Source organism: Pipistrellus hanaki (genome assembly GCF_964339955.1).
Source record: "Pipistrellus hanaki genome assembly, chromosome: 12".
Classification (NCBI taxonomy): Eukaryota; Metazoa; Chordata; class Mammalia; order Chiroptera; family Vespertilionidae; genus Pipistrellus; species Pipistrellus hanaki.
In genome coordinates, this window is record NC_140514.1 from 27,522,382 (window position 1) to 27,546,241 (window position 23,860).

Genomic DNA, 23,860 nt, shown 5'->3' on the forward strand with positions numbered 1-23,860 from the left:
AGAGGGAGAGAAACATCAGTGATGAGAGAGAATCATTGATTGGCTTCCTCCTGCATATCCTCTACTGGGGATGGGGCCCGAAACCCAGGCATGTGCCCTTGACCAGAATCAAACCTAGGACACTTCAGTTCATAGACTAATGTGTATCCACTGAGCCAAACCAGCTAGGGCGATTAACTAGTTTTTTAAAAAGCAGGTCCATTATATAGTTCTGCTTTACTTTAGTAATAAAGGAAAATGAAATGAACATCAAATGTAAAAAAGTCTTGGTAAATTTCTTTAGGAAACACGCAATGGGTTTAGTAACCTATGAAATGCTTGATTTATCTTAGTAAGAAAAAGGACCACTATTTCCATGGCATTCTTTTCATTTTCCAGCATCTGGGATATTATCATGTGAGCTACAGAAAACAGTAAGGGAGGGGGAAACAGCTTAGATTTTTATAATATTCTTTTGTTGTCTTTACAGATGGTAATAATGATGGCTTCTTTAATATTTTAGGCTTTACCTAAATTGTTCATTTTAAAAGTCCTTGGTTCTGCTCCATTGCTACTATCACTTTTAGTAACGATCAATAATAACTAAATAGTAGCCAGAAGTAATAACCAAATGTATAATGTCACTATGTTGTCTAAATTTATATAATATTCACCAATAGAGGTATTTTTAAAAACAAATACAGTACACAAAAGATGTGTGTAAATAATTTAGAGCTGTTTCTAACTCAGAATCTGATGACCAAATTAGAACAGCAATGACTACAAACACTATATTTAATTTAATATGTAATCAATTATGAATTAAACACCTGTACATAATACAGCATGAAACTTAAATAACATACACTGTATATACAGCCCCCAAGCAGTCAGCTCTAAAAGTCAACACTCTTTTGGTGTTTAATTTCTGACATATGCGTGTAAAACATTATTAGTGGCCACATTATTGGTTTACCAATACTTCATTCAATAAAGAACTGAGATAGTTTAAATTTATATTGTGTCCTGGCCAGGTAGCTCAGTTGGTTAGAGCATCGTCCTGATACACCAAAGGTTGTGGGTTCAATCTCTGGTCAGAGTACACACAAGAATCAATCAATGACTGTGTAAGTAGAACAACAAATCAATATTTCTCTCCGTTTCTCTCAGGGTTTATCTCTCTTCCTGTCTTCAAAATCAATAAATTTAAAGAAAAATTTAAAGTATCACTGTGATAATTCATCCAAACATTGGCTGATTAAAGGAAACATCAAATTGAAGTTGAATCTCTATTCTTTGGCCTACTAACAATATGACTTGAATCTAGAGCAACCACTTTTGTCTGGGGCAGTCCCCGTTTACACAAGCAGTGTTTTGTAATTGTTAATAGTACCCCTTTTTGACTCTCCTAAGTGTTTTAATTTTGAGTTACTTAAAAATCATCCTACATAAACACCAATTCCCTTATCTGAAAAGAGATATAAGAAAACCTATATAAATTAATAGCTGCTATTATTATTAGTCATCGATTAAAAGGGCAATATAACAATAACCCAGACTCCTAAAACATTTTTCATAATTTCTGCCTCCTTCATATTGCCATTCTCACTTTTCTTCAGTACCACACACACATGTATTAATTATAAGGATGTTTTGAGAGAGGTTTTTAAAGGTATCTTTAAGGAAACTTGAAAAACTTGGGGGCCTTAGAAGCCTCAGGATAAAGAATAATTAAAGATTTTAAATCATATAACTACCTGGTAATATAACTAAAGTTTGAAATAAAATAAGAGAATAATTCTTTTTCTTCAAAATCTAAAATCTCTAACATAGACTATGAAAACCAATGGCCCATCCTGAAGGCTTTCAGAAACTAAAGCCTAAAAAAGCATAAAGAAGTTATCAAAATTAAATATGAAAAAATTTTAAACTTACCTGAACTGCACAACCCAGTAAAAGTAACAGCAACTTTTTAACTTCTTCTGTGCCTTGTTCTGAAATAAAAACAATAACTGAGTATAATATTTTACGTTAGTTCAATTCTCTTTCATATATATATATATAATATATATATATATTTTAAAATAAAAATTTTAAAAAATAATTAAAAAACAAAAACTCCCTATTGAGTATGCGCCTGCAAGCAAGGTACATGCCCTTGACCGGAATCGAACCTGCGACCCTTCAGTCCTCAGGCCGATGCTCTATCCACTGAGCCAAACCAGTTAGGCTCTCTTTCTTATATTGATAGAAGCATGTCTATGGGTAATCACAACTTGACTAAAAGATTAAAAACGTAAGTACAATGAAAAATTTTAAGAAAACAGCTCTGTGTACAATGTGGTAATAGCAGGAGAAATGTACAAGGATTTCAATTTTGAGGAGCTACAGTATAGATAAAATAGGCTTCAAGGTTCTGTGCAATGAAGTATGCAACTATAAATCCACTACTTTTCCATAAATGATAATACCACACTAGCGTACTAAATTAAGAATTGTAGGGACATGCCTCAAGATCAGTCAAAATGGTTCCCAACATATCAGGCTTCTTTTAGGACTATTGTTTTCTTTCTAAAATAACTTGTATGAGTCATCTATGAGTAAAATTTAAATGGCTTTCCACTGTGTAGGTTCATGAGGATCAAAACCTTGTCAGTTATAGTGAAACTGGTAAAATAGATGTATATAATGAGCTGGACAAAATGAATGGTCTGCAAAAGAACTGAAGAACACACATCTGCTAACCAATTCAACTCAGGTTTGCTTAAAACATTTAGCAGATGGAAAAAAAAAAAAGTCAATTCTTTGGACCAGAATTTCACCATTAGGCCAATCTGGTTTATTATAAATTCCAAATCTTCTTTTCAAAAATTTCCTCCTACTCTCCCTGAAACAGCCTACTTTCTTAGCTACACTAATCACCTTTCCCCAAATATAAATACACCCAAACTGCTTAACTTCTGTTACTCTGCCTTTCTTCCCTTCCCCCTGGCCCCTCTACTTACTAATCACAATCCTAGGCACAGCTGTATGTAACACCTCTGTGTAGTCTTCTTTGACCTAACCATCAATGGTCCCAAACCTCACTAATCTGCCAACATAAATAAGTAATAGCTCCATATTTTATGTCTTAACATTTTTACATATCTCTATTTTGTACCAATTCTTACATGATTTCCCAGTAATCTATATCTCTCAACAAAACACAAGGTCCTGAAGAGCATAAATCATTTTCTTTATATTGTTGGTCCCTACTTGATAGGTAATTACTAAATACATGTGGAAATAAAAATAGTTCTATTCTACATACAAAATATTTTTTCCTTTTTTATTTGTATAACCAAATATCCCAGAATAGTGCCCCAATCTAGGTAACTGGTAGTTTCTTCAATAAAAACAGCTATGTGATTTTAGTATTTTTTTTAAGCTATCATCCTTTCTTTCTTTTTAATATATTTTATTCAGTTTTTATAGAGAGGAAGGGAAAGAGATAGAGAATTAGAAACATCAATGAGAGAGAAACATCGATCAGCTGCCTACTGCACACCCCCTGCTAGGGATGTGCCCACAACCAAGGTATATGACCCTAACCTGAATCGAACCTGAGACCCTTCAGTCTGCAGGCAAACACTCTAACTACTGAGCTAAACCAGCCAGGGCTGATTTTAGTTTTTATTTTGGTAGAGGTACAATTTGGAGAAGATAACTTTATTTTGGTTACATGCAGCCTGTTAGAGTAAGTCCATTGTTGAAATGGTTATGTAGTTACTAATTTCCCCAATTATTCAAAAATTAAAACTCTAAATATGTCACATTTAAAATCTAGCAAAGTACAGAAACTTTTGAAAAAATAATTTAAATGATCTAAGAAACTGGTTCTCCTCTTTCCATTCAGAAGTAATTTATATTTATAAATTACAGCATATCAATCAGTAAAACCTTAGTCTCAAACAACTGAGCAATGGTACATAGTAGATAAGAAGAAATATATAAAAATAAACCTAAAAATTATTTCAGAAATACTTCTTTTCTTAGGTTATGTTCCTTGAAGCCAACAGCTACATTATCTTCTATCCTTGTTTATTACCCACTAAAACTTATCACAGAAAACTATCAATTTGTATAGTAGAAAAAACATCAGACTTAGTGAAAATGTATGCCTGATCCTATCCACAACTTACAAATATTCTGAGTTTATTTTCTCTATATAAAATGGAATATTACTTCCAGCTTTCCCTATAGAGTCATGAACAACTTGGTCTGTTGATGTAAATAAACATGATCTGGGTAAGCATTCTAGTATTACAAAAGCAAAGACTTTATTATCACATTATGCTAAAGTTAATACTTACCACAAAAGGGGGTTTTCCCAATAATTAAGATATTTGGCAATGACATCATGATCAACTGCTGCAATGTCTCCTATAAAAAGATGTCCAAAGGTTGTTACATAGGAAATGCTGACTAGGTAATTACTCAACAAGCTATAATTTATGATTTGTGCACTTCTCTGCATGTGTGCTATACTGCCATTAAATGGTCATCCAGCAAACGTTAATGAAATACATACAGATATGTCTAAAAAAAAGAGTGACAGTCAAGAAAAAGCTCAAGTAGTAGTGTCATCCTGATTCCCAAGGTTGCAAATTTGATTCCCAGTCCAGGACACATACAAGAATCAACCTATAAGTGTATAAATAAATGGAACCACAACTCATTGTTTCTCTCTCATATCAATACATAAATAAAAAAGAAAAAGAAAATCATTATTAATATCTTGGCACTATTAACATCTGGGCTTAAAAATTTTATAAGAAATTTAGCATAGACTTTTATTTCTGGCAACTAGGAGTACTAGCTATTAGAAAGGAATCTAAAAATACTGAAGGATTAAAATTTTTAAAAAAAATATATGACTAAGTTCAAAACAAAGTAAAAAGATAATTTCTCAGAAAAAATTAAGCCGTGTCGAGGGAAGCAAGGAAAAAGCTGTTTTTCTTAGCCTCTGGCAGATGTTGAGGAGGGTGGTTTCTCTAAGGAAAGATCACACTGAACTTCCAGAAAGGAACGATATAATTATTGAGGGTCAAATTAATCAGTGGGTAAAACAGAGATTTGACAAATATGCAGACCAAATTAGCAAACTGAAAAGATAGTTTGGAAAAACTTCTCAGAATTTAGCACAAGATTGAATATAAAAGAAAAACATATTTTTTGTTAAACTTCACCCGAGGATATTTTTTCCATTGATTTTTAGAGCGTGGAAGGGAGGGGGAGAGACAGAGAGAGAAACATCGATGTAAGAATGATACAGTGGCCTAAACCAGTTTGGCTCAATGGATAGAGCTCCGGCCTACGGACTGAAAGGTCCCAGGTTCGATTCTGGTCAAGGGCATGTACCCTGGTTGCGGGCAACATCCCCAATAGGGGGTGTGCAAGAGGCAGCTGATTGATGTTTCTAAATCTCTATCCCTCTCTCTTCTTCTCTGTAAAAAAATCAATAAAATATATATTTTTAAAATGATACAGTGATTAGTAGCCTCCCACACATGCCCCGACCAGGGCCAGGGATTGACCTGCAACTGCGGTACATGCCCTTGACTGGAATTCAATCTGGACCCTTTAATCCACAGGCCAATGCTCTAATCACTCAGCAAAACCAGCTAGGGCTAAAAGAAAATTTAATAAACATGGAGGACAGAGTTAAGAAAGCCTAGTATACATTTAACAGAAAATATATGAAGTATATCTGGTAATAGAATAGTAAAGACTCAATATCCGAAGAGACAAAATTAGCAGCCAAGAGTGAAAAGTGACAGTTCAACCTAAGAACAAAAATGAGACTGATAGCTAACTTCTTCAGAACAATAAAGAATCCAGAGACAGAAGAATAAAATCTGTAAAACATTGTGAGGAAACTCATTTGCACCCAATAACATAGCTTTAAAGTGTACAAAGGAAAACTTGAATAATCCACTCTATCATTATAATGGGAGATTTCAAGTCATCTTTCTCAATAACTGGGAGACCAAGAGACAAAATTAATCTGGCTGCAAAAGGTTTCAACAATACATTAACAACAAGCTCACTCTTACTCTGCACCCAGACAATTAAAGAATACAGATCTCTTTCAAGCACACATGGAATTTTAATAAAATCTGACAACATACTAGGCCAAGTCAAGTAATTTTTAACAAATGTCAAAAAGTCAGTATCATACAAACCAAATTCTTTGACCAAAATTCAACAAATTGTTTTAAAAATACCATTATTTTTGGAAATCTAAAAGCAGAGTTTAAATAACTCATAACTGAAAATAGAAATCATAACAAAAATTAGAAAATTCACAGAATAAACATTTTAAAAATATAACATACTAAAATTTGTATGATGCAGCTATAGCAATTCTTAGTGGTATATTGATAACCATGAGAATGCTCATATTTAAATTGTACAATATGCATCCAATTTAAGTTTAAAAAAGAACAATAAGCCGAAGCCGGTTTGGCTCAGTGGTAGAGCGTCGGTCTGCGAACTGAAGGGTCCCAGGTTCGATTCCGGTCAAGGGCATGTACATTGGTTGTGGCACATCCCCAGTAGGGGGTGTGCAAGAGGCAGCTGGTCGATGTTTCTAGCTCTCTCTCTCTCTCCCTTCCGCCTCTCTGTGAAATATCAATAAAATATATATTAAAAAAAATAAAATAAAATAAAAAAGAACAATAAAAAGTACACTCTTGAAAAACATAATTAGAGCAAGCTAATAAGATATTGCATTATACAAATCTCAGGAAACTGAGAACTTGTTTTAAAAATTTATAAAATACAATAATTATTTGTAAAATTAGCTAATGATGAAGTGCTTACTTGTATCTTAACATTGCATAAAAGGAACTATGTCATTATTGTTCTATCTCCAGGAAACGGACCAGTACCTGGCATATAATAAGCACTGTTAGGTGACTGATCCTAAGTAACACAACAATGTATGTGAGCAGTTATTAAAATATAATAGATTAAAATAAACACACTTACCTGATAATAACATTTTATCTGTCTCACCAAAATGGATAGATTATGAATTCTAAGTGAGGCATCATTGTTGACTTTTTTATTTACTCTCTGAGTCTCCGATTTGGGATTACTGAAAGAAATTTAAAAAAATACTTTAAACTAAAATTATACTGAAATATATAGCAACCTATAGATGACTAAAAATAATCATGTATTTTTCTTTAAACAAATTGTACATTCATCTACCTTATGAGAGATAATTCAAAAGGACAGATTATTACTTTGAAGCATATTCTGTGCTTCTAATAAATAAAAATGCATCTGATGATTGGATCAAAAAACTATGGTATATCTACACAATGGAATATTATGCTGCCATAAAAAAGAAGGAATTCTCATCATTTGCAGCAACCTGGATGGAACTGGAGAATATCATGCTGAGTGAAATAAGCCAATCAATGAAAGAGAAACACCACATGGCCTCACTCATTTATGGATAAAGAACATTATAAACAGAAGAACCAAAAGATAGATATAGAGACAGTAAAGCAACAAGCAGACTGTCAAATTACAGCAGGGAGGGCAAGGAGATCTGGGGAAGATAAGAGATCAACCAAAGGACTTGTATACATGCATATAAGTACAACCAATGGACACAAAACTCTGGGGAGGGAGAGCATGTATGGGGGGGGGGGGGGCGCAATGGTATATGTACACAGATAATCATCATTTAATAAAAAAAATTCTTTTTAATGCATCTGAAATTTCTAAGACAATAAACTAAATTTGAAATACAAGTTAGATGTTGCACTTCATTCTCATTTTGTCTCTACAACTTCCTTAGATAAATAACCTCTTATTTCCTTGAAAGAAAAAAAAAATACACACACACACAAGAGGCCCTGTGCACAAAATCCATGCACAGGGTGGGGGGGTGAAGGGGAGAGAGGTTCCCTCAGCCCAGCCTGCACCCTCTCCAATTTGGGACAATAGAGCCTAAACTGGCAGTCAGACATCCCTCTCACAATCCTGGACCTTTGGTTCCTAATTGCTCACCTGCCTGCCTGCCTGCCTGGTTGCCCCTAACTGCCCACCTCTGCCAGCCTGATCGCCCCTAACTGCCCCCCCCCCTGCTGGCCTGGTCATCCCTAACTGCCTCCCTTTGCTGGTCTGGTCACTCCCAACTGCCCCCGCTTGCTGGCCTGGTTGTCCCCAACTGCCCCTCCTTCTGGCCTGGTCACCCCACGCAGCCTGCTTGTTCAGTTGTTTGGTGGTTCCTCACTAACTCCCCTGCTGGCCTGGTCATAGGCAACCATCTTGTGAGGGCATGAGGGTCAATTTGCATATTACCTCTTTATTATATAGGATATATTTCCATAACCCAAAATAAAGCTATTTCAATCAAGAATGTAAACTATGGGCTAATAACCAATAAATGATCTATATTCTCACTAGATAATGAAGAGTATATGTGAATAGGCAACATCCCAAGGAAATTAAAGAATGCACTGATGACTCAGATTAACACTTTTATCTTGGGTAATCTTTATAGATTTAATGAAAGCAAAGGGTTCAATGATTTTGAATCAGCAGAAACTGAAGAAGAAAAACAGGCCATGGTTAAGAATGAGAAATTCAATGACACCAAAAGCAAAGATAAGCAAGTGTGATAACATCACACTTAAAAGCTTCTTACAGCAAAGGAAACCATCAACAAAATGAAAAGGTGACCTATGGAATGAAAAAAAAATTGCAAATCATATATCTGATAAAGGATTAATATCCAAAATATATAAAGAACTCGATACAACTCAATAGTAAAAAACAAATAATCCAATTTTAAAATGGGCAAAGAAACTGAATAGACATTTTTTCAAAAGAAGATATACAAATGACTAACATACAAGAAAAGGTGCTCAACACCACTAATCATCAGGCAAATTTAAACTACAATGAGATATCACCTCATACCTATTACAATGGCAATTACATCAAGAGAAAAGAGATAACAAGTGTTGGTGAGTATGTGGAGAAGAGGGAACCCTTGTGTGCTGTTGGTGGGAATGTAAATGGGTGCCATCACTATGGAGGTTCCTCATAAAATCAAAAATAGAACTATCATATAATCCAGCAATCCCACTTCTGGGTATATTTCCAAAGGAGTTGAAATCAAGATTTCAAATTATTCTCTGCAGGTACACAGCAGCATTATTTACAATAGCCAAGATATGGAAACAACTTAAGTATACATCAGCAGATAAATGGATAAAGATCTGATACATACATACATACATACACACACACACACACACACACACACACACACACACACACATATTATTCAGCTATGAGAAAGAAGGAAATCCTGCCCAGTCAGGCATGGCTCAGTGGTTGGGTGTCAACTCAGGAACCAGGAGGTCACTGATTCAATTCCTGGTTGGGCATATGTCCAGGTGTGGACTCAATCCCCAGTCAGGGGCATGTAGGAGGCAGCCTATCAATGATTCCCTCTCATCATTGATGTTTCCATCTCTCTCTCCCTTTCGCTTCCTCTCTGAAATAGAGAGAGAGAGAGAGAGAGAGAGAGAGAGAGAGAGAGAGAGAGGGAGAGAGAGAGAGATTGAGAGAGATATTGAGAGAGAGAGAAGAAACTCCTAGCATTTGTGACAACATGGATGGACCTTGACAACATTATGTCAAATGAAATAAGCCAGAGAAAGAAAATACTCTGTTTTCATTTATACATGGAATTTTTAAAAAGTCAAATTCATAAAAACAGAAAATAGAAAAGTAGTTGCCAGAGGCTAAGGGGGTGAAGAGACTAGAAAGAAGTTGGTAAAAGGGTACAAATTTTCTTTTCTTTCTTTCTTTTTTTTTTGTTGTTGTTGTTAATCCTCACCTAAGGATATTTTTCCCATTGATTTTTTTGGGTTGCCTTTTTTTTTTTTTTTTTTTTTTAGAGAGAGTAGAAAGGAGGAAAGGAGATAGGGAGAAAGGGAGGAAGGGAGGTAGGAAGGGAGGGAGGGAGGGAGGGAGAGGGAGAGGGAGAGGGAGAGAGAGAGAGAAACATTGATTTGAGAGAGACTCATCAATTGGTTGCCTCCCTCCCACATAGCTGGGAATAAAAGCTGCAACCTAGGTACATGCCCTTGACCAGGAATCGAATCCGTGATCCTTTTAGTCCAAGGGTTGACACTCTTACCACTGAGCCAAATCAGCCAGGGCAAGGGTACAAACTTTCAGTTGTACCCTTGTTTGGCTGTCAGCACCTGGATCTCAAAGTAGGAGAATAAAGTTTTCTGTATTCTCATATAAAACTGTGGTGCTTTGTATTTACAAATCTTTGCTATGATTACGTGGAATTTGAGGGGATTTCTATAATCTAGTAGACTCATCAGGAAGTCTGATAGAAGAGTGGAATTTTTTGGAAGAACAGGCTGATACCAGAGCCTCAGTTTCAGTATCTAATCTACACTATACCATTCATAAGTTATTTCAACATGCAAACAGAACTGGAAAGTTCCTACTTCTTTAGAATCACTGGATATCACATCACAGTCTATCTATCAGCTCTCTGGAGTTGGATACCAGCATAACTGCTAAGCACTCTAGGTATGGACTCAGAGAGCAATAAACTCTCAATTACAAGGCTTAGGTTTCTCATTTGATGCATGCCTAATGTGAGTTAGGGTCAAACTGACATATGTTAGGATCCTGGAAAACAAGCCCTTTAACCCCAAGAATACGATCTTCTTTATGTGAGAGAAACTAACCTCAGGTGAAGCTGCCTGAAAGGTCTTAATCTCCCCTCCTATGAAAAATAAAGGTTATCCCCCCAAAAAAAATGTACGCACACTTTAACAGCTGATAACTCACTTAATTTTCACTCCTTTTCAGGTTTAAGTGATTTGAAATAATAGGTGAAGTCAGACTAAGCTTTGAACAAAGAAAATTTATCCTAAAGTCCCACTAGACTTTTATGGAGATACATAAAAGATAAAGTTTCCGGTACAAAATTGGCAACAAGTCAATGAATTGAAGGCATACAAATACCAAATGAAATGATTCTTGATGTTTGAAATTCCATTGCTTCATGTTATTAGCAGTGCCTAGACCAGAATGTTCAGCAGTTTGAAAACAGGCATTAACAAAAAAAAATTAATTTCTGTAAATTCTTGCAAATTTTGAAATCGAACTATATATTAATAAACACTGACTTTATAATCTTCAAAGTGTGTGTACATTTTTTTGGAGACCCTGTAATTGCATATTTAAGAAAAGATTTACTGAAAATTATGTAAATCAAGGAAATGAGTAACTTCAGGAAAAATAGTACTTTTAAAAAAAGAACAATGTAATGATATACTACCTGGCAGGAAACATAACAGGGTGGGGCAAAAATAGGTTTACAGTTGTGAGTACACGAGTTTATTATTGTATTATTATTTATCACTGTATTATTTTTCATATAAACAATTGCAAACCTACTTTTGCCCCATCCTGTATTGTTATACTAATGTAAATACTGATTACTGATTTAACTGTATTTACAATACGTTAGAGAAACAAGGCAAGAAATAGAGATGAGCATTAAAAAGCTAAAATCTCATCTATCATTATCAGGAAGTCAATAGATAATGTCTAAAAGGGAGAAATAAAATAAATACTAGGGTAAGCATATTATCACCATAGTATATGGGGCTAAGTGAAAGAAGAAACTGCTTTTAAAAAAGGAAGTAGGATTGCTATTCTTCACTGTGAAACTTTTGGTATCAAATAATGCTTTTAATCATGTAAAACATTTTTATTTAATGTTTGATTTTAGAAAGAGAGGGGCAGAAGGAGGGAGAGGGAGAGGGAGAGGGAGAGGGAGAGGGAGAGGGAGAGGGAGAGGGAGAGAGAAACATCGATTTGTTGTTTCCCTTATTTATGCATTCATTGGTTGATTCTTCTATGTGCCCTGACTAGAGATCAAATCAGATGACATTCTAATCAAATGAGCTATCTGGCCAGGCTAAAATATATTTTAAAAGAGGGACAAAACTCCCACAAAAATTCTGTTTTTGAATCCTGGTCATCTTATTTACTTCTAGGGAAAAAATAAGTAATTGTGTCTGTTACTTAGCGGAAGCACATTTTATATATATATATTTATATATGCTAGAAATTCAGTCATAAAATGTGTGGGACTGCACATAAACATAAGAAAATAAAACTGGAAAGCATTATGCTAAGTGAAATAAGCCAGTCAGAGAAAGATAAATATCACATGATCTCACTCATTTGTGGAATATAATGAACAACATAAACTGATGAACAAAAACAGATCCAGAGACAGAGAAGCATGGATCAGACCGTCAAACCTCAGAGGGAAAGTAGGGGAGGGTGGGGTAAGGGGGGAGAGATCAACCAAAGGACTTGTATGTATGCATATAAGCCTAACCAATGGACACAGACATCAGGGGGTCAGGGCATGAGTAAGGGGGTGGGGAGGCAATGAGGGGATAAGGACACATATGTAATACCTTAATCAATAAAGAAAAAAGAAAAAAAAGAAAACAATATAAATAATTTATTCTGTCAAATATAAAGACCGAAGCACTCCATTCCTTCGTGTAATTTAAGGTTTACTTCTTCATACAATAATAGTCACAGTACATACAGTAAACAGTATGTACTACAATATAACTCCAAACTTCTCTACAAGGATATTGTAGTCTACTAAGTATTCTAAACATTCTCTTTTCTTTATGTTCAATATTAAAATACTAAGTAAGATTAACTCAGAATAGTCATAATTAATAAAGTTTTGATTATTCCCTTTGAAAACATACCTTAAAAAAGGATAATTTCTATTTGGAAAGGTCTTTTTCTAAAATAAAAGATGAGCAACAGAATGATACTTGTGATATATGAGCAAGTACCTTTTTAATTACACATAGCTCTTTCCAAACTAACAATCTCAAATCAGCCATTTTCTTTTGTAAAATAAAAATTTTAAAATACTATAGAGGCAAATAACATAGCAATATAGCTCAAATCTGTCCAGCCAGAAGTTAAATGTAACATGGCAGAAAAAGAGAGCCTCAAGCAATTTCACATTTATAAATGACCTACTTATGACAAGACACATTAATTTCAATAAACAGGCAATTGTATTACCCACTACGGTATATAGTGATTTTTAAATTAGGGTAATAGATGAAGGAAATGATAGCAATTCTACAACACTAATATTCTAAGATTTGGTCCTTCTAGAACCAAGGATTAAGTCTTTACTTATTCATTGACTAATATCTATGAGAAACAGAAATCTGATAGTTTTAATGGCTTTCTTCTCTTCAAAGCAGACTGTAAACCTGTTATATTATCCTCTTGGACCATCTGTTTAGAGTTGGTGCTTAACAACTACATGTGCTCATGTTTTTGATCATGCCACTCTAATTTAAAATTAGTTGTATACAGGGTTTTTTTTTTAATTTTTGAGATACCTTATATGATAGCCCATAATTATCTAACATTTGCATGAAACATTTGAAATAACTATACCAGATGATTGCTTTATGAAAAATAATTAAGTGGATAAATATCATCTCCATTTAGGGCTATCTAAATAGTAAGGTATCTATCTTAGCCTTGAGAATAATCAGGGAGAAGAGTTGTTATTTTTTATAAAGTATCTCTTTACCTTAATTTCTCCCATTTTTCACAAACGGAATCACTATGCATGATGACCAACAAAACCTAATATTAGTATTTTATATATTTACAGAGTATTTTCACATATATTACTAATTAAATCTTTATAATGACTGAACAAACATTCTTCCAAGTGACATGTAATTACCATATAGAGATAATTACACAGTCTCCCTCTTATACTTCCTCATAATTTATGATACATTAAGTTACCTCTTTCAAGGGTTGAAGAATATCTACGATATCTAGTTAGCCTAAGACTGGGTTAGCAGTACGGAGTGATATTCACTGATTTAATAAACAGAACTAATGTTCTGATATAAATGTTGCAAATGGACACAAAAAGAATAAAAATCTAATACTATACTTACACTTAACCTTGATTTTATCTGAATTGCATAAAATGACTAAAGAGCTACCCTTTACATTTAAAACAGGCCAACATGAGCCGTTAAAATATCAGGTTAGCAATTTCTAATTTTCCGATCTAAGGATCCCTTTTCACACTTAAAATTTACTGAGGACTCCAAAGAACTTTTCTTTATGTGAGTTATATCTCTATATATTTACTACATTAAAAATTAAAATTAATTGAAAATAATGTATTCAACCATCTAAAAATAACAAACTCATTGTATGTTAACATTTAGAGCATTTTTATGATAAATAACCATAGTTTCCCCAAAACAAACTATTTTAGCGGGAAGTGACATTCTTTTACAACTGGGTAAATCTCTTTAATGTTTGGCTTAATAGAAGACATCTGGAGTCTTAAATCTGCTTCTGCATTCAACGTGCAATGATACACTATTCTGCTCAAAGTACATAAAGAAAACTTACAAAAAAAGGAAGAGTATTTTAAAACCCTTTTCAGATAATTGATATTCTTCTTTGATGCTACCAAATTCAGTACTTTCTTACAGATTGGTTTTAATGTGGAATCTGAAATTGTATCAGTGACCTTTTCTTCTACTGGTCTCTCAGGAACACTGAATAAACCTTTTGCATATTCATGATTGCTTATTATGCATCAGTCATTTTTAAAATATTGGTTCATTGAGTTATATAGAGATCTTCCAAATTTAGCACATTTTATTATTCAATACCAAAAAAAAAGGGGGGGGGGAGCCACACGTTAATATCTTATCTGAAAGGTCTTTAATATTGAAAAATACTAAGCTCAAGTTTTCTATAATTCAAATTTTATCACTGATAACATACTATCAGTTGTTTTCCTTGAAGTGACAGGCTCACTTTGTTCATTTTTAAAAATATATATATTTTGTTGATTTTCTACAGAGAGGAAGGGAGAGGGATAGAGAGCTAGAAACATTGATGAGAAAGAAACATCGATCAGCTGCCTCCTACACACCTCCCACTGGGGATGTGCCCGCAACCAACGCACGTGCCCTTGACTGGAATCAAACCTGGGACCCTTCAGTCCGCAGGTCAATGCTCCATCTACTGAGCCAAACCGGTTTCGGCTGTTCATTTTTTTTTTAAACCCTCACCCAAGGACATGCTTACTGATTTTAGGGGGTGGGGAGGAGAGAAAGAAACATTGATGTGAGAGAAACATTGATTGGTTGATTTCCCATATGTGTCCTGACTGGGGATCTAACCTGCAACCTAAGTATGTACCCTGACCAGGAATTGAACCCTCAACCTTTTGGTGTACAGAACAGCGCTCCAATCGACTAAGCCACACCGGCCAGGACTCACTTCGTTCATTTTTGAGGAAATGGCTGCACAATGCTCAAATCTGAATAACTATAGTTTTTTAGTTCTTTCAAGTAAAAATAGTGTTCCACAAAATAGACTTGTTCACCTTGCAACTTAAAAAATCACAAGTATTTTTTTCTCGAGATAATCATCACTCTTCATTATGCAACAGAAATGTTTAAAGTATACTTTCCATTTTGTCCTACAGAAGGTTACAGATATATACTCAATGATCAAACTCAATAAAATAACTTAGTGCTTCATAAGGACATTTTTAAGTGCAACTGGATTTCTTTTTAATTATAATTACAATGTGTGAAGAATACAGTGACTACCCATACAATTCGGTTCCACTCCTTGATTGATACAAAGGTGGCAGCAGTTTTATCCACATTTGCTTTGCACCATCAATGCTTTTATAGCACAGGCCAAAAAGGTCAATGACATCTTAATTAATATTAATATGAAAATAATTTTGACCTGACAAACAAGCACACCTCCAGCTACCTGTTACCTCACTTTGTGAACCACTATATTTGGCAAATCAATTCCTGTTCTTGTTACGGAGACCTGAGTACTTAATATTATGCTAATTAGTGCCTTCATAAAGTAACAGAACCTTCATTCATACGGTGGTCAACCACATGGCCAATAATTAAAACAAAGATTGTTATCAGCACCAATAGGCATCACTAATCTGTGATGTAACTTTTACCCCTTATCCTGAATAGGACCAGAGATTCGTTTTAATCAGTATTCTAAGTATTTGCTCCTGACCCGGTCAGTCCTAGAGATTCAAGAAATCTCAAACTGAGCAGATATATAAATGAGGTATTTTCCATGGTTAGTGACAGACTTATGCTTTCACTCCCATAATATCAATTCAATAGAGTTAAGAATTCTTAACCTAAAGTCCTAAGGTAATTTACATAATTCACCTGATTATTTATCAATGATAAGTATCACTGTATTTTTGAGAAGCAATAAAGCCATCTAAAATTAAGAAAAGCTTTTAAAAAATATTTTCCGAAGTATAATCTAATTAATAATGTATACAGTCATAAAAACGTACCCAGAAAGTTTTAAAATTTGATAAGAAAATCCTTTTATCATAATCAATTTCTCTACATTAAAAAAAAAAAAAGTTCCATACACCAAAAAGGTTTGGGTCTGATTCCTGGTCAGGGCATTTGAGGGAGGCAACTAATCGATGTTTCTCTCTCATATCTCTCTCCCTCTCCTTCTCTCTCGTTCTTGCTCTTGCTCTCTCCCCTTCTCTGCCTCCCTCAAAGGAAAACATAAAATTCATACAACATAAAGGAAGAAAGGTAAGAAAACAAGCTAATAACTAGAGATTTGTTCTCAAATACATGCTTGGGACCAATCACTATTTACTATGATTCATCTTAGTTATACACACTCAAAACTTAAATTAAGTTTAAAACAATAAAAGTAGATACTACAAGATTCTGAATCATATGCATATTCTATTTACAAAAGTGGAAATATAGTTCATTTGCGCATATTTTAAACAAGGAGTTGGAAAAAATTAAATTGAAGCTGTCAATTATGAGAAAACTCACTCTTTTCTCAGAACATTCAAATTAACTGAGATTTTACTATGATTTACCTTTCTAAACCAGTTTTAACAAAACAAACAAACAAAAAAAAATGGGTTGAAGTATTGCCTCTATTGGTTATCCTCCACAACTTTGGACTAGGACTCAATACCTAAAACTAAACCATCTTCATTGGGTCCTTTACCACCCAGGCCCAGGCAAAGGAAACAAGCTCTGTGTCCTTCATTGTCAATAATGATATGAAGTTCAATTTTTTTTCTAGCCGTCACTAGGAAAGTAGTAACGTTAAAAACCTTTCTAGCCAAAACCGGTTCGGCTCGGTGGATAGAGAGTCGGCCTGCAGACTGAAAGGTCCCGGGTTTGATTCCGGTCAAGGGCATGTACCTTGGTTACGGGCACATCTCCAGTGCGGGGTGTGCAGGAGGCAGCTGGTCGATGTCTCTCTCTCTCTCATCGATGTTTCTAACTCTCTATCCCTCTCTCTTCCTCTCTGTAAAAAAATCAATAAAATATATATTTTTAAAAACCTTTCTAAAAAACTACTGAGATATTCCTAGAGTTTGATTTTAATATAAGGATTATACTAAAATAAAAAGTTACAATTAGCATTACTATTAAACTTTTTTATTAGCTATTTATTTTCCCATTTTCTATTTTAATTCAAAATACTAATTTCTATCTCTAGTGGCAATCAAGAGATTATAGCTACATAAAGAATAAGAAAGTAAATTCCTTCTCTACTTTAGTTATTTTTCACTCTATTCCATTTTATCAACCCATTAGCATCGTCTAACCTTGGCCCTCAATCACCACTCAGAATTGCAACCTCCAAAAATATCAAATTCTAAAAATCCCCTGACCTCAAACTACGTATCCCATTCCTTCATTCTTAGTTTTCCTTCATCTTTACCAGAACCTCTGCTGACTCCAACTTTCCTCCTCACCTTAATGCTCAGACTCTGTTCATTTCAACTACGCACCTGAGAATATCCCGCCTCATATCTACATATCAATCCCCAATTCTGAATAAACTCTACAAGATATCTTTGTCAGTTTCTGAGCGGCTAAGCGTTACTGAATATGTTATTCAAACCATGCTAATTGGCTCCACTACAAATGTGTGGTTTCCAAGTCTCAGGTCATCAGCCTGGCATGACAATACTTGTATTCATCTATAACTGACTCCTTTTGTGATTCCTCCCAGGAGCTTTGTGTAATTTTCCACTTTCCTTAAACCTCCAACTTTTTAATGTTGCTGTTTCCTAGGAACTGTCACTGGCCCTCATCTACATTTTCCCCCTAACATCCATGTCCTTAGCTTCTGTTACAAATTAAAAAGCTAATTCCCATATTTCTATCTCTATTCTAGGTTCTCCCTGAGTACCAGACCTATATTTCCACCTGCCCACAAAAGGTATTTCTCACGTTCACCAAACCATCCAAAATACACTCAGAACTTCTTTTCTGCACTTCCCCTCCCCTCAACTTTTCAATCACGTCTTACAAAAGGCAATGCCCACCTACTCTCCACCCAAGTAAAAAACTTGGTAATGACCCTAGACTCATCGCTCTCATTCTCCAAATCCAACTGGTAGCCAAATCCCATCACTTCAGTGTTATCTCTCTTCCATATCACTAATACATCAATTCTGCCTTTATTTCTGTTCTGACCCTCATCAGCACCAACATCAATCCTTCTAAAATGCAAATACCTTTTGTTTCAATTCTATCTATGATTTATATAACCTATATTACTGTTTTCCAAGCTAGAGGAAGGCAGTGACACCTTTTAAGGAAAGAACATTATCAAAAATCTATGAGGAACTGTCCATGGGCCCAGTCTGAGAAAGCAGCCTAAGAAACTAGTCTTAGGATATGAAAAATACTTTCAATACCCTACAGTATTCAACCATTTTAAAAAAAAATTTTTTTTTTTTTTAAAGAAGAGAGGGTTGCCCTGGGCTCAGTGGATAGAGCATCGGCCAGCAGACTGAAGGGTCCCGTCCCAGGTTCGATTCCAGCCAAGGGCACATGCCCGGATTGTGGGTTCAATTCCCAGTAGGGGGTGTGTGGTAGGCAGCCGATCAATGATTCTCTCTCATCGCTGATGTCTCTCTCTCTCTCTCTCTCTCTCTCTCTCTCTCGCTCTCGCTCTCGCTCTCGCTCTCGCTCTCTCTCTCTCTCCTTCACCCTTTCTCTCTGAAATCAATAAATATATTTTTAAAAAAAGAGAGAGAGGGTTTTTAAAAATATAATTTTTATTGATTTCAGAGAGGAAGGGAGAGAGAGAGAGAGATAGGAACATCAATGATGAGAGAAAATCATTGATTGGCTGCCTCCTGCACACCCCAACTGGGGATCGAGCCTGCAACCAGAGCATGTGCCCTTGCTCGGAATTGAACCCGGGACCCTTCAGTCCACAGGCTGACGCTCTATCCACTGAGCCAAACCAGCCAGGGCGATTCAACCATTTTTATTCATATCTTTATGCTACTTTCTTAACTTACAATGTCCTTCCCCCTACTCTCATTGTTTATGACTCTTATTCACCTGATTGCTCCTACTCAAACTTTCATGTCCCAGTTCCAATGTTCCCTCTTCAAAAAAGCCTTTCCTCCATGTAAATAATCACTTATCTTTATGCCAGCATGGATCAAGTCCATAATTGTGTCACACTGCACACACATCACATTGCCATTTGTTCAACCCCCTTACTAGTGGGTAAAGACTATACCTTATTCAGTATCATATCCCTAGTACCTAGCAGATAGTCTGTCATAAAGTAAGTCCGCAGAAACGATTTACTGAACAGATATTTGAATGAACCACCCCTTCATTCTTCTCACTGAATACTGTATTTAGATCCTGGCAAAAAGGTCTGTGCCCTGAGTCCCACTCTGGCCCTCCTCAGACCATGTCCCTCACCATGGGGCAAACAGTCCAGGAAACAAGAGGATGCACCCATACATGCCCCTTCTGGATGATACTGCAATTATCAGGAAACCTGGAAGTTCTTGCCCAAATATCTCTAACCTAATTTCAGGACCTCTTTCCCACGTCTGTTCAAAGAATGGACTGTGTTACAGACGTGTACACCCTTAGGCTGAGAAGCAGTTGTTTGGAGGAGGGAGTACAGAGCTTGGACTGCAGTCATGCATGCAGGATGCCCACAGGCATGCACATAAAACCTCTCTGTGGGGCCAGACAGAACCAGGGACAATAGGATATAAAACTGTGAGCTTATGAATTCTAAATTCCACAAATTATAAATCTGAGCCTTTCATTTTAAGTCATTATAAAGGTATATGTATCAAGATAAAAGACCAGAACATATTTACCAATTTGTTAGCCTGGTTTAGAACCTTTAAGAAGCAGACATTCACTATATGCTCTTGAAGTCTACGGACAATATGTTGGACTTCATCAGGAAAGTTACTAGAAACCAAACTGAAGGAACTAAGTTATTCCAATACCAGACAAAATCATGGACTATGACTTATTCTTACCTCACCTCAAGAAAGACATAACACAGGTGGAGAAAATAGCCAATAAAGGTAATTAAGGAAACAAAAAAAAAAAGAAGAGAGAAATGGAAGACAAACTAAAAATTAAATCCTATAATATTAGAGAGTGTTTTCAAATTTTCAAATTGAATGAGTAAAATTACAAAATGTCTTCATTCATTCCTTTGACATTTACTAGACTCTTATGACATACACTAGAGGCCCGATGCACAGAATTCGTGCAAGGGTAGGCCTTCCTTCCTCTGGCTGCCCGCCCGGCTTTCCTCCAGCAACTGGGACCCAGGCTTCCCTCGTAACCCCAGCTTTGTCTGGAAGGTCATCAGAAGGACATCTGGTATAATTAGCATATTACACGTTTATTATTATAAACAATCTCTGCTAGGTGGTGGTGATATGCAACATAAAATTTCTAGCTTCTAAATGCTTCACAGTAGTCATATTACTTTAACAATTTAGTGAAGGTAGATATGGGATCATAGAGGAAAGAACAATTAACTCTCCCAATGGACTTCACAGGGTGTTAAAGAACGAGTAGAGCCCTACCCAGTTTGTCCAATGGTTAGAGCATCAGCCTTTGGGCTGAAGGGTTGAGGGTTCAATTCCAATTTAGGGCATAAACCTTGATTGCAGGCTCAATCCCCAGTCCTGGTTGGGGCACATGCAGGAGGCAACCAATCAATGTGTCTCTCTCACATCAATGCTTCTTTCTCTGTCTCTGCCCCTCCCTTCCACTCTAAAAAAATCTATGGAAAAAATATCTTTGGGTGAGGATTAACAACACAAAAGAGTAGAGATAATTTGCAAGGCAAAAAAAAACTGGGAGGGTTCTGGCCAGGTGGCTCAATTGGTTGGAACATTGTCCAGAAAAACGGAAAGTTTGTGGGTTCGATTCTTGGTCAGGGCACATACAGGAGGCAATAACTGATGTTTTTTTTCTCTCATCATGGTTCTCTCTTTCTCGCTCTCCCTCTCTCTTTTCTCCCTCCCTCTTCCTTTCTTTCTAAAATCAATAAACATATCCTTGGGTGAGCATTAAAAAAAAAAAGGAGAGGTTAAGGGCAATCTAGAAAAAAATCATTTTTATTATTAAACAATAAATACATCAACAGCTGACATTTGATGAACACTTGCTATATGCTAAGCACTATGCACAAATTATCATATTGATTTCTCATAATAACCCAAAGATTCTTTTTATCATGTTTATAAAGGAGGAAATTGAATAGTTAAGTAACTTGATAAAGATCATACAGCTATATATTGATATAAGTGATGACAATAGAGATGATAAAAAAAAAAATTAAAATGTGAATGATCATGACTTGTTTGAAGAAATGTAAATAAATAGGTATGGTAGAGCACAGTATAATACTAATGACAGTAACCAGCCCTGCGGGTACCATGGTCAACAAAACAGAAAAAAGATACTATCCCTTCCTTAGTACAGATTATGTCTACTCCAGGAAGGAAACACTATCCCCCATCTTAAAGATGTAGAAACTAAGATTTGAAGATAATAACTAAATTGTTTAAGATCACACACTAATAAGTAGCAGTGAGAAATGAACACACGCCTGTCTGACTCAAAGCCCAAATTCATTCCACTTTACCATATACCCTCTCTATTATTCACTCATACAACAGAAGTGTATCAAGAACCTGTGTATTAGGCACTATGCTAGGAAGAAAGAGATGAAAGATATGCCCCTACCTTCCAGAAATTCACAAGTAGTCAACAGAGTCAAACATACCAAGAACTGCAATACAATGAGATAAATACTGTTACCAAAGTATATTTAGGGTTTGACAGAAGCACAAGTTGGAGTACTAAGCTTAGGACGGGCCAGGGAACAGCAGAGAAGCAGTGACGGTAAGTTAGCAGCGTCAGTTAGGAAAGTAACAGTGAGGAGGTAAGAAAGTGTTCTGAGAACGGGAAGAATGTACAGAAAGGCACAGAAACCTTTGAGAATACAGCTTATCTTTGGGAACTATAAATGTGCATAATTGCAGGCTATGCACTGAGGAGTGGTACTATGCAAAAATAAAGCTAGAGAAGTAAGCATCAGCCAGATCTCGGAGGAGACTGGAAGCTTATACAATGTTTACTCTCAAAGCAGAAGCTATGGAATCATCTTAAAGGTAAGTGTTTTAGAAAGTTCACAGGATCACAGATGAGAAGACAAGTTGAAGGGAGTAAGGGGACAAAGGTAAGAAGATTCCCTTCAATTTTTCGCTCGTCTGTGATCATGTGAACTTACTCCTTTCAACTGTCTTCTCACCTGTGATCATTATGATCTCGTCTGTTAGAGGCTTCAGCATTAATCCAAGAGTCAGGGACACATCTGAGAAATATGTGGGAGGTAAGTCACAAAACTTGGTAATATCAACTCAGACTACATCATGAGTGTGATTTTAAAGAAGCAACAAAAACCAAAAGGTCCAATGCGAAAACCTCAGAGTGACCATATCAAAATTCTGAATCAATGCCCTACTTGGTAAGACAACCTATATATATTTTAGAAGTCCTTTTAGTGTTATTATAGTCATAGAGATAGAACCCACTTTTTTAAAAAAAAATCCTCACTCGAGAATATTTTTCCATTGATTTTTAACTTTTTTAAAAATATATTTTATTGATTTTTTACAGAGAGGAAGAGAGAGGGATAGAGAGTTAGAAACATCGATGAGAGAGAATCAATCGATCAGCTGCCTCCTGCACACCCCCCACTGGGGATGTGCCCACAACCCTAGGTACATGCCCCTGACCAGAATCGAACCTGGGACCCTTCAGTCCGCAGGCCGACGCTCTATCCACTGAACCAAACCAGTTTCGGCTCCATTGATTTTTAGAAAGAGTGAAAGAGAGAGGGGAAAAAAGAGAAATATCGATGTGAGAGAAACATATTGATTGGTTGTCTCCTGCACATGCCCCGACGAGGGCCCTGGCTGGGAAGGAGCCTGTGACCAAGGTACGTGCCCTTGACCAAAATCGATCCCAGGATCCTCTATGCACAGAGCCAAACCGGCCAGGGCAAAATCTACTTTTTAAACATAAGCATTGATAGACCCTAAGGAACATTTCTCAGTCAACTTCCTCTAAATGGTTACTTATAGCTACACTTTATGAAACTGCTTCTCAGGAAATACTTAAAACAGAAGTTGGATGACCATGTGTCAGGGATTTAATTAAAAATGGTTTTCGCAGCCCTAGCTGGCTGGCTCAGTTGGTTGCTGTCCCACGCACCAAAAGGTTGCAGGTTCCCTTCCCAGTCAGGGCACATACCTAGGTTGTAGGTTCAATATCCAATCATGGTGTAGACAGGATTGATGTTTCTCTTTCACATC

At 35.9% G+C, this 23,860-nt stretch overlaps 1 protein-coding gene across 8 annotated transcripts in view; it reads right to left on the reverse strand.

Moving 5' to 3' along the window:
* CCDC88A (coiled-coil domain containing 88A) overlaps window positions 1-23,860 on the reverse strand; it is a 97,184-nt gene that overhangs the window by 67,212 nt on the left and 6,112 nt on the right. For all 8 annotated transcript variants that reach the window (XM_084900794.1, XM_084900796.1, XM_084900795.1 and 5 more), the window contains exons 3-5: window positions 7,012-7,120; window positions 4,332-4,401; window positions 1,915-1,973 (exon numbers count right to left, since the gene is read on the reverse strand). In XM_084900794.1, coding sequence (XP_084756920.1) covers window positions 1,915-1,973; window positions 4,332-4,401; window positions 7,012-7,120 — 238 coding nt within the window. The remainder of the gene's footprint in view (window positions 1-1,914; window positions 1,974-4,331; window positions 4,402-7,011; window positions 7,121-23,860) is intronic.